General features: G+C 37.3%; 1 protein-coding gene across 3 annotated transcripts; it reads left to right on the top strand.

The window, feature by feature from the left end:
* The first annotated feature begins 1,188 nt into the window (after positions 1-1,188).
* Positions 1,189-9,386, top strand: LOC308682386 (uncharacterized protein). 3 transcript variants are annotated; one of them, XM_081352095.1, is made up of 8 exons: positions 1,207-1,354; positions 4,750-5,284; positions 5,633-5,692; positions 6,661-6,860; positions 7,511-7,665; positions 7,791-8,230; positions 8,376-8,581; positions 8,878-9,386. In XM_081352095.1, the coding sequence occupies exons 3-8, from the start codon at positions 5,677-5,679 to the stop codon at positions 9,073-9,075; spliced, it is 1,215 nt and encodes a 404-aa protein (XP_081208221.1). In that variant the 5' UTR covers positions 1,207-1,354; positions 4,750-5,284; positions 5,633-5,676; the 3' UTR covers positions 9,076-9,386. The 3 variants fall into 3 exon arrangements, with proteins under 3 accessions (XP_081208220.1, XP_081208221.1, XP_081208222.1); XM_081352094.1 differs by lacking the exon at positions 4,750-5,284 and having other exon boundaries at positions 1,189-1,354; XM_081352096.1 differs by lacking the exon at positions 4,750-5,284 and having other exon boundaries at positions 1,278-1,350; positions 8,878-9,385.
* The last annotated feature ends 2,783 nt before the right edge of the window (positions 9,387-12,169 follow it).

Genomic DNA, 12,169 nt, shown 5'->3' with positions numbered 1-12,169 from the left:
ATTAACTTGGGTAACTTAACTGTTTGTCCGCGCTGCAATGGCACTGCGTCACACGGCCTGCTGTTGGTGCTTTCCCGGCTTCTCTGCATCACACGCTGCACGCGAGCCTTCGCGCTGACGACTCGCTCTCCATACTCCTCTGCATCAACAACTTCATTTTCCAAATCATCCATTTCTGTACACTCTTCTATTTCGCGATCTAACTCCAGCAGCGTTTCCTCTTTAGCAGATAACAGAGCTAACAGTTCACATAATCTGTCAACAATCGGATCATCTTTGCCAACCTCTGTTTCTATGTCTTGCAAAAGTCTCGTCGTGGAACCGCGTACAGCTCTCCGTTTTCTGTGTAGTCTTTCAAGTCGCTCCGCCATTTCGGATGTTGCCTGCAAGTTATCCCGGGTTTCGGCACCAAAGTTTGTCGTGTCTTTTCTTCCTTAACAAGCAGTAATGACCACTGACGACTTGAATTAAAATAAACGAACTCTTTACTGAAGTTTTGAACAGGATTACACAGATACAGCGCACACACATGGAGTCAATCCCATTTCACTTCTACCTTTTTTTTTTTATCTGCGCGCTCTCGCCCACTATGCATTATGGGTAGACTTTTCTTAAAGCTGAACAACCTTTTAAATAACAAAACTGTTTCTGTTATCATTAAAGATAATTAATTAAACATTTTTATTCTAATTAATTCACAACAGTAATCATTAAAACTGCTGTTGTACGTTCAGTTAATTCCACATACAAGCTTACTTCCATCCGGACCGCGACTCCACGAGACAAACTATAAGCCCCTTATAGCTTTTATAAAACGGGGCTTATTGTTTTGCAAACATACACAAATTAATAGTTGTGTATGAGTAATTTACACAGGTGTAGTAATTAACAACGGCTTCAAACTCAGCTCAACCAATCAGAATCAAGGACCGTTTTATAAACACCACATATACACAGAAAAATTTGTATCTAGCACCAAAGCGTTATTTTCTGTTAATCACGTAAAGAGCTGCAGATGAAGCTGTTATTTTACAGGGTTAATTCAACCAAAAATGTGAATTCTGTCGTCATTTGCAGCATTTATTTGCCCTGCCTGTTTGTCTCCTTGGTCACAGATTGATTAGAGTCTTTAGTTCAGGTGTGTCTTGTTAATTAGTCTCATTAGTTCCTCAGTTTATGATGCACTTTAGTCCTGTGTTTAGTCCTGTCTGTCGACAGTGCTATATGCTTGGTTGTTCTGGTCGTATCTTTGAATTTCTGAAGAATCCTCAGCATTTCTGTTAGTTTGATTTTGTTTGCAATAAAGACACATAGATGCTGTTTCATCTCTGCTGGACCAGACCCATGACAGTAGGCAAGTTTATTTATATAGCGCATTTCATACACCATGATAATTCAAAGTGCTTTACATAGAAAAGGAAATTAAAATGATCCCAACATATGCATAAGAAATAAAAATAACAATCGATGACAACCTGATGTCCATAAAAGTGTCCATGCTTCTTTAGAATCACAAAGGCCAAAGTTATTTATTTTTATATTATTGACCTACAAAAAAACTTGTAATACATTTTTTGTTTGTTTTGATGTAAGTAATCAACTCAGTGATTTTCATGGTGATATCTAAAGGTTACAAATTTTACCCTATTCACGTAAGAAAAAGAATGCATAGGCGTATGAATAGGATATATTTGGGTCTTTCTCGAAACTTTCCCCTAATGGGATTCTTCTGGACTTTTTTTTCCTTACTCAGGACATATTGAGAGTACAAAATCAGTTGAGTTTGCCTCTGTTGCAATTTGTTCAGGGTTGACACCCATTTTGGCTTAAAATGACTGAACTATAGGCAAAGTTGCTCAGAATGAGGAGTTCTGCAGTATGAATGTCGTGGGTGTGTGCCGAATAGTGCATGGTATACAATCCAAAAAACGCGAAGACGCTTTTTCACACAACCACAGAATGAGCTCTTGCAGTGTGCCAAGTTTGGTGAAGATATCTCATTTCGTTCACAAGTTATACACTCAAAAAAATAAATCGTTGGTGTAACTTAATATAATTATGAATATAATTATTAATATAATTATTTTGAATTATGTTATCTCAGCTTAATCTAGGCAAATAGAACCCATAAGCAAAAATCATTGATTCAACTTATTTACTATGGTTGGACACAGCTTAATTTAATGTCAACATTTGTCAGCCCAACTAATTTGCAATGTTTTGGACCAACTAATTTACTTAATTTGCATCCAACTTATGCGAATGTTATTTTCATCATACATTAATATTTCATTTATTTTAGTGGCACAGAAGTAAATTGATATACAGCTAGCTATTTGCTAGCAGTAGCACATATCAGCATCCTAAATGCTAAGATTTACATGCTCCTTCAACCAAAGCAGTTAAAAGTTACTGAATCAGTCCACAGCCAAACAAAATGCTCCACACATCTCCACAATGGTAACCCACTGTAATTTAAATGGTTCTAATAATTCCAATGTAATTGAACATTACACACAATTACACACTATCAAGTCTTCCCCTTTTCTCATTTTCTCAAAAAAAACAACATAAAATAACACTTAATTTTAACATTTATTCGCTCTTAATTCAACCATATGCAAAGCATGCTGGGAACTAACAAGCACTGCCCAGTTTCAGTTAATGCAACTCAAATCATTCATGTAATCCAACACAAACGGATTAAGTAACCTTAAATTTTACATATTAAGCAGATTGAACACAATCAAATTAAGTTAGGGCAAAATGGCAGTTGGCGTTTAGACAACAGGTTAGGATTTTGAGGTTAAGAAGTTGAGACATAATTACGTGGACCTTAATAGAAAAAAACATTTAAAGTCAACAAACACAATTATTATAAGTAAACTAAATATAAATATATTATGTAAAGTGCACAACCTTCCTAGTTCATTTTTTTTGAGTGTATCCATTTTAGTAAAAGCGGCTCCTCCCACTTTGAACATTATTGGTGGCCCATAGAATAAAAAAATAAAAACATTTGTTAATTGACAATTAGACCCCAGAGCATCTGCACTGGTTTGGTTCCGATCTGGACAAAAACTATAGAGCTAGTTCTCAAAAGTAGGTTTTCCACACAAAAAAAATCCAAAATATCAGAATTTTGCCGGTCGACAGTTGATTCTGAGGCATGCATTTGTAAAAGTTAAAGTGCATTAGGCTTGTAAAAGTGCTGGTAAAATGTATTTTGTATTGAAAGTATCCTCCACCAACCCCTGTCTATGAAAAGTGAGAGGAGTTAGAATACCACAAATAAATAGGTGGACAAGATTACGATGCACACAATTCTTAATAAATCATTGACAAATCATAGAAAAATGTAGTAAAGACAGTTATATTCATCTTAATACAATCTTTAAATCTCTGTGAGTAAAGTTTGCAAATCGAGCGTGCGACGTGTAATATTCAGTTTCTGTAAGAAACCGTTCCAGTGGATGGAGTTTACTGGCACTGAATATGACGCATCACCTGTGTAAACACGCATGAACTGGAACAGTTTTTCGCAGGAACTGAATATTACAAATATTAATCCATAACCATATTCATTATCTAATAGCACTATTGTTGTGTAATCAGTCCCTGTGAAGTCTTCACCTACTGGAACAGTTTTTCACAATGTTTCACAGGAACTGAACCGTACAAAACAACGGATTGCAAAAGTGTGCAAGGATTATGAATTTTTGTTCACGGTTACCTTGTACATTGCTTTTTTCTGTATAGTCCTATTTCATTAATAAAACTTGCATATGGTACGTTTTGGCGTAGGATATTTACTTCCGTCAAGGTCAGGCTGCGATGTCGGATGTATTCAGGAATGAGCGATGCGCTTTCCGTTTTTAAAGTTGTATTAAATAAGATATCTGCAAACCACGAGTATGAGCAACAACAACCGATTGACTCACATTCAGATTCACATCAGTTCATATAGGCTACATTACACACCCCATCGCCAAATCATAGAACAATTCATTTAAGACAGTTGTATTCATCTTAACAATACACAATAAATAAATATACAGAAAAACAGATTTCTAAAATAAGGGATAGGCCACAGATATGTGACAGGTGGTGTGGTGTAGTATTCAGTTCCTGTAAGAAACTGCTCCAGCGGGTGGAGTTTACTGGTACTGGATATTACACATCACCTCTGTATACGCCACAGGTTTTCACTGGAACTGAATATTACATCCAAATATTATTGTTGTGTAATTAGCATATTGTTGTGTAACTTCGCCTACTGGAAACAGTATTTCACAGGAACTGAATATTACAAACTATTAGCTTGTACATAGTGTTTTTTTTTCTGTATATTTCTATTTTGTTAATAAATTTTGCATTCTATTTTGGCTTTCTCGTGTGTCCCTATGTTTGTTGCGTCCCTTTTGAGCCTTGGGGCGAAAAACCAAATTTGCAAAATTGAAAAACAAAAGCTACTGTCCGGTTTACAGATCTGAGCACAGCTGAATTTTTCTCTGGTACTTTTGTGTGAACTTTTTAAGCATATTATTTAGACTTCAAAATGAATTGCATTACAATAGCCAATAGTACACTCCTATGTTAAAAATCAGCTTTTAACACAGTCATGCATTTTAACACTTTCTGAAATAAATACTCAAATAATCCAGTGAATTTCCTGGGCTCTGGTGTTTAATGCCACGGGTTCAGAAAACCCATCAAAATGTTAATTATGCTTGAATATGTGTCTCATAGCATATTTAAGGCCTCCTAAACACGGCTTTTGGACTGAGAGCTGAAACTTCTGTTACTGTTGGGCTCAGTGTGAATACGAAGGCCCCAACACCATTGTCCCATGGTTTTATTTATTTGAACCACTCTTTGAGCTTCTTTCTTTATGGTAAAGGTATTGGAAACTATTTTCTATAAGTTGAAGACAAAATTTTAAGACATTGCCTAAATTCTAAATTATCCAACAAAATGGGCCTAGAGAGAGCATGTTTTAGTGCACTTACGATTTAAACAAAATTAAGTTGTAATCTGAGCCGCTCTTAAAACACTGTCATGTGAGCAAAGTCTGCACTTCATACATGTTTTATTTAATCATAGCCTTTTGTAATTTGATAAGGACACTACAACATATTGCACTTTCCTTGAGATAATTGGCCCCGGGGCCTTTGTAAGTCATAACCCATCCCTGATTCACCACATCATCACGTGATTTCTGATTTGAGGCATAAATACAGACCATGAGCACGCTGAAGTCTTTCAGGAGAACACTGGATATACTGTGAGTGTATTATGCTTTTTATTCACAATTTAATTTATATATATTTTGTAGTGGATATCCAAAGTAGACTTAGCATTAAAAAAATTAACCATGGTTTTATTATAGGAAAAGTGTGGTAACCATGTTTTATTAGGGGGGCAGATTGATTACTAGTTGTATATTCACAGTTTTACTAGAAATACCATGGTTACACATAACAAACAGAAGTTTATTCAAATGTGGTATTTATATACTTCTTTTCAACTAAAAGTAAGTGTACTTTCAGTCCACTTTTTATATACTTTTCAGAAATATACTTAAAATGATACTTAATTTTACTTGCATCACATCTTCTGTCATATTTTTTAGAGACCTTGGACTCATTACCAGTCTACGCTCAATTAAAACTCAACATGGCCAATTCCGAAGGTGAGACACTTTCCATTTCCAACTCATTTATCCTGAAATTACACTTCTGTGTTGCACACATTTCATGATGATCCTGCAAGATAGCAGATGTCTGGAAGAAGCTGTAATGTGTGTGATTTGAGTTCACAGAACATGATGTCGTATCGATGCAACTCGAGACCTCAAAACTGATCTTAGATACAGCAAGGGTTCTTCTTATAGTCTAAATGCAACAGACTGCATGCACACTGTGATATGAATCCAACAATGTGAAAACTAACAGTCATATTTACTAAGTAAAACAAGTTCACTCTACTAAACTCTCAAAATATCACTGAAATTGAAGTTATGCGAACTCCAACTAAATGATTTACAGCAGATTTGCCCAAATTCTTTGCATCAGACTGTATAAGGAAAGTAAATGTTGATTAATAAAACCAATTGTGGTTGTATTTTCGTGAAGCCCGTACCCAAGATTGTTGAACCCAACCCGACCGGCACTGTTGCATTTTAAGACCAAACACGACCCGAACCCAAAATACGTTTCTCACAGCAAATACCTTTTTGCAAAATGCTGCATTTTAGGATTCTATGCAACAATCAGTAAACAAATACATATAAACGAACAGTTTCATTAAGGCACAGCGGTCAGCAAACTGGAACGCAAACTTTGAACTTCAAAATAAAAGTTTGTTCAAAAAGTGTTTTAAAACTATATACACAAATGAGTTGTTTTTCCACCAACCAGTTTCATCCAGGGACACGTTTACTCCTCAAACTCTGCCTCTATAGTCTAGCTTCTTTTACTTTACAGTTCTGGTTCGCCACATGGTAAAGCTGACATTGTACTTGCGAGTTCTCACACCTCTTTAATGTTATTTGAGCAAGAAACTCTGAAAGGAACTAAGACTGGCACGTATATAAATAAATGTTATGGCCCATTTCACCCATGATTGACCATCACTAATGTTTGGTTTGTATCTCATCAGGATCTCAGGTTGCCATCAGTGACTCCACATGGAGTCCGGATTTCATCCAGGAGCTTCTCCCGTCTGCGGAGCGAACGGCTCTCCTCTATAATCTGTCATTCCTGTGTCTGGGAGGCTTCCCGAAGCTGGAGCGTCTGATCCGAGAGCAAGCTATTGACACACAAATGCTGTTCGGATCCTCTGAGGCTCTTCTGCTGAAGGTCAGACTAAATTCATCATGTTCTGCTTTACATATCGTAAAATGTAAATTCTGTCATTTACTCTCCCTCAATTTTGACATGCAAGATTTATGTGAAAAAAACCCCCACCAGTTTAAAGTCCCCGTGAAATCAAAATTGACACTATTTACTTTGTTAGCGCATATTACTAGTCTTGTGGTGAAAAATTAATCCGTGCAAGTTAATACACAGAAAAAAATTATTTGCCGTCGTAATCTTTAATCAAAATCTGAAAAGTTACTTTCTGGAAATTCCAGGTCTGGAATGGCGTATTTTTCTGATGATGTAGGTTTGACGGCTTTGGTTCAAAACACTTAACCACTCTACTGTTTGAGATACAGGAAAGCCTAACGCTTATGGAACCTTATTTCCGCCATGAAATTTAAAGTAAAAAAAAGGTAATTACACCTTTTACTCAAGATTCCGACGTTTCCCCTCAAAATTCTGCATATGTATGTGGTCAGGTATTAAAATTTTAGCATTTAAAAAGTTGCAAGTACCTACATTTGGAAGCCCAGCAAACACAGAACGTTGGCGCAACGTTTGCCTTCTATAAATATCCGTGCACTGGGCCGTAGTTTTTTATGGTTCTTTTAAACTCATCCTTTTGGTTAAATGTTGTTTTCTCGTAGTGTGTCGGCACGAGTTCCAACCTGGTCACTTCCCTGTTCCCGATGCTGATCAGTGCTGTTGAGAAGAACAAACCCGACCTGGCTAAGAAATACCTGGAGAAAGCCAAAGCATGGATCATTGACATCATCAAGGCCGTGGAAGAGATTGTGACGAGGTGAAAACATTCACAAAAAACAATCATATTCCTGATCAGTAGACCCCAAACACAAAATCAAGACTTTGTAAAAGAGTATAATAGGTCCTCTTTACGCATCACTGAACATGCGCCATATTTTTCAGGTATGATCAACAAACCCGAAGTGTGAAAACATGCACCAGTGATGTGTTTCAAGAACAGAAAGAGACCGAAGACAAAATAGCGAAACAGACTGACGAGATGAAGGGTCTGGAAGCGGCTCTGGCCAATCTTGAAACAGAGCTGAGAAATACTTGCAGAAAAATGGAGGAAATTGACAGAAGATATCGAGACAAAAACCAAGAACTGCAGGATAACATCAGAAAATACGAACAAAACAAACAATGTTCCTGGTTTCTCAGGGCCTTTATACCATTTTTTGCAGTCCAGCAAGATGCTTCGAACATGCCTGGTATTGCAGCTAAACAAACCGAACTGGCCCATATCGACTCTGAGAAGAACGGTCTTCGAAACACAGAGTGGAACATTAAAGTCCAACAGACCGATCTTCAGCTGAAGCTGGCCAACTCCAAAATAAAGCTGGGTAAGAGTCTCTGTGCTTTTAAAATTATTATTATAAGCATATAGAAAATGCATCTGTGTGCATATCATGTTTACATCTTCACCACTCTGTGTGTAAAGGCTCCCAATGATCTCTCGTGAATCAGAATCTGTTGTCGTTTGTCCAGGTGCGATTCCCAGTCCTGTCCACCTGAAGGAAGTCCAGCGGTGCCTTGATCAAATCCGACAAATTCTGGTTGATCTTAAAAAGTTCTGGGAGAAAGTGGGAGTTATGCTGGACACACTGAAAGAGAAGACCTTTGTTGGGGAGGATCTGATTGAACTGTGTGACATGAAGGATGAGTTTATTGGCTCCATTAAAGAAGCAGGAAAGGTTAGTTAGACGTTGATTAAATGTTTCTGGTGAAAGTTGATTATGCGTTTCATTTTCTGAGTTCTCAATTTCATTTCCTATGTAGTTTTTATGTCTATCTATAATGCACTCTGATTAATAGTGTACAACTGACGCTATATTTTCCAGAATCCAAAGCAGGAGAACATTGTAAACTTAACAAACATGGACACAAGTGTCTAATCATTGAAAGTTATTACTTTCAATAACTTAAGTTATTACTGTCACTGTATTACTGTAAATGTGTTGATTAATGCTGGTGTGTTTTAATCTTTCAGTACTGGAAGAGATTTGGTGATTGCTGTCAGAGAGCACAGGGCATCTTCAGCGTTCAGTCTAAGGACGCTTATAAATTCCTGGAGATCAATCCGTCTTCACTCTCAGAGAATGAAAGGAATGCACAGTATAAGTCTATCATGGAGAAGCTGAAGAAGATCAATCCTCAGGGATCATCCCAAGCCGCCATCACTAAGTGACATACAGAGATCTGATGCTTACTTTCACACTTTTAAATGCTCCATATAAGGCATATGCCTATTAATGCATACAACTTATCTTATCATTTTTGTAGTCTTTACAACTGCTCTTGCACATGTTCAATTAATCTTCTACATAAATACTCTGTAGTTGGGTGTATGTTAGGAATAGTATTTGCTCATTTCTATCTCAAAATGTTTGACTATCTCTGTTAAAATTGCTTTGCATTTCATTATGGTTTATAAATCTGGTGATCTGGTCACATGACTAATGTCTGTCACATAATAAAGACAAAAGACATTAAACATTTCATTGTAGCCAAATCATTCAAAAAGTAATTTCTAATGTTTCAGTGAGCATCACCACAGTTCAGATTTCATGCACACCATAATTTGACCGTTTCTGCAGTTTAAAGTGCGCAGTGCATCAAAACACTGGAGTTGTAGTCTACACACCACAAGCACTCATGAGCATTTATGATAATAATCTTCCTCTTAATATTTTTCTCCAGCACCAAACATTCTTCATCCAAGCCATTTCCACTAAACATGTGTCAAGATGTGCAAGTTTATGTGAAGTAGTTTGTAGCCTATATGCTATTCCAACCTTTGTGGTGTTATGAGCCAATTACGGAATTTTATTGTAACTCATCTATTAGCTCAAAAAATTAACTTCAGCAATAATTTGTCCATGAGCAAAAATAGCAATAGCCTGTGTATGTCAGTGGCCAATGAGATAAAAAAAAAAGAATGCAACTGAATCATTTTATCTATATTATCTCTGTTGTTCACTTGATTTACACCTGATACACCAGAACACGTTTAGAGTTGAATGTGTTCCTTTTCAAGGGAACTCACGTGACGTTGATTGACGCTTTGGGAAAGCTCTATGCTCCATGGTCAACACCTCATTATATGGTGCTCATTTCAACTTGGTGCCCTCAGGGGGCCGGTCTGCCAACCCGGTGAGCCCATGTTTCAGTGTTTGGCCAGAAACGTAGCGGTGCTAGGATGCTCGTCCCTCTGAGGAGGGTCCCAATTCGGTTGTTCCCTGCGCCACTTCAGTTGCGGATGAAAAGGCTGGTTCCCTTTGTAGATTTTCTGGCAGTGTGGAAGCTTCTGCCAAATATATCTTGTTTGGTCCTGCGCACAGTCGAAATGGGTTACACTATTCAGTTCTGGTCTCGCCCGCCCACATTTATGGGGTCCTACCCACAGTGGTGGGCTCTGGTTATGGAACAGGAGGTAAAAACATTTTTGGGGAAGGGGGCCATAAAATGTGTAACTCTTCCTGAAAGAGAAACCGGTTTCTATAGCCAGTATTTTACCCTTCCAAAGAAAGATGGTGGTTGCGTCTCATTTTAGATCTGCGTCATCTGAACCAGTCAGTCATGCAGCTCAAATTCAAAATGTTAACTTTGAGACAGATCGTGTCACAGATCAGGTCCAAGGACTGGTTTCTTACGATCAGAGCCGGATTATCCATAAGGGCACTTGGGCCAGTGCCCAGGGGCACCAACCATTCACAACCACTAGGGGGGCACCACATGACACAAGCTTTAAAAATATTTTTCGTAAATTGTTATATTATTAACTTAAAATTCTTGAAAGACCATAGGCTACATAACTCGTTTATGAACACTAATTTAACAATAATAATAATAATAAATTATAAATAAATAAAGATTATATGACCACTATCACTCCCCCCCTCCACATACTCCCTCCCCAATCTGTCAGAGTTGAGTTGGTCCACAACAAGTACGCGCAAATGTGTCATTTTTTTTACCGGCTACAGAAAATGAATCTAAATCCAAAATGGGCAGATGTCAATTGAGTGGTTTTGCAGTTGTTATATATGTGTTAAAGATTTTATTTTGGATGTGTTCATTGTGATTATATTGGCTGGGTTTATAAAAGTTTATAAAATTGAAAAGGTTTCTTTCCTTGGGTGCATTTGGAAACAAATCTTGTCTATTTCTAAATGTAATCGCGTGCATCGCTGATGATTATACTCTCCGTGTGTTGAAAAAAACTTCGATTAAACACACTCGCAACCAAAGCGGAGACGTTACAGCGTTGCCAGTGGCACTGAGCGGAGTTTTGCCACTAGTGGACACGCACCGTTAAGGCGTCGGCGATGACCGCCAGGCGAATGAGGATATTCTTCTTGGGGGAGACAGGAGCGAGGAAGACTCGGGTGAGGAAGAGGACATTAATGAAGGTTTTTTGGGCAAACGTGAATTGACGCTGTCAATGAATTGATGTAGGCTACATTTTGAATTGAGACATTTGAATAGTGCTCACTGCTCATATGCCTACATGTATGTAGTTGGACAAGTTAGTAAATTACATTTGAGAAATCACCTTGATTATGTCTTCATTTTCAATTATGTTTATTTTATTTTCTCTCTCTGTGTGTGTGTGTGTGTGTGTGTGAATGTGTGCTTTGACAATATTGTATGTAAAATAGTCATGCCATGGGGGGGGTGGGGGTGGGGGTGGGGGGGGCAATATATGTGAATAATATATGTGAATAAAAGCCTAAATTCAATCAGTTCATCATATAAAGCGTTCGAGTCTCTTCAGAAAATTTGGAATAACCCGCTCAACTCATATGGATTAGTTTTAGGATCTCTTTATGAACTTTATTGAAACGTCAAAGTGGAGGTTGCATAGCCTGTCAATGCGGGGACAGATCTCTCTTACTGTAGATTTCATTAATAATATCACGTCATTAGTGTTTCAAAGATGAACACATCTAGCCTATATGCCAATTGTAATGTATTCATCTGATCATAACTGTTGTCTGAATAATTGTCATATTTTGTGCATAATGCAGGAGAGTTTCAATATTTTAAATGTACACGTGTTAAAATGTTTTATTCCTGTTGGCAGTTTTTGTATTATTCTTTTAAGAATGAAGATAAGACAATGAATATTTATTGAATTAGCATAGACCTACCATCAATGAAACCATAAAGCTGACACAGAGGTGTGTGTAATTAAAATATAAAGTTATTATAATAGTTTGTCATTACTTTTTTTCCATAAAGTGCATTGCATATGAAGGACAAAAGTACAGATGTGTCGT

This window comes from Scardinius erythrophthalmus (genome assembly GCF_964197995.2).
Source record: "Scardinius erythrophthalmus genome assembly, chromosome: 22".
In the NCBI taxonomy this organism is placed as follows: Eukaryota; Metazoa; Chordata; class Actinopteri; order Cypriniformes; family Leuciscidae; genus Scardinius; species Scardinius erythrophthalmus.
The sequence above is the reverse complement of the archived record's forward strand: the minus strand, read 5'-3'. Positions and strand labels throughout refer to the sequence as shown.

Coding starts and splice junctions, on each gene's coding strand:
- LOC308682386 (XM_081352094.1), top strand. CDS start 1,315: ATGCTGTTTCATCTCTGCTGGACCAGACCCATGACAGTAG. Junction 6,861..7,510: donor CTGAGGCTCTTCTGCTGAAG/GTCAGACTAAAT, acceptor GTTTTCTCGTAG/TGTGTCGGCACGAGTTCCAA. Junction 7,666..7,790: donor GTGGAAGAGATTGTGACGAG/GTGAAAACATTC, acceptor CATATTTTTCAG/GTATGATCAACAAACCCGAA.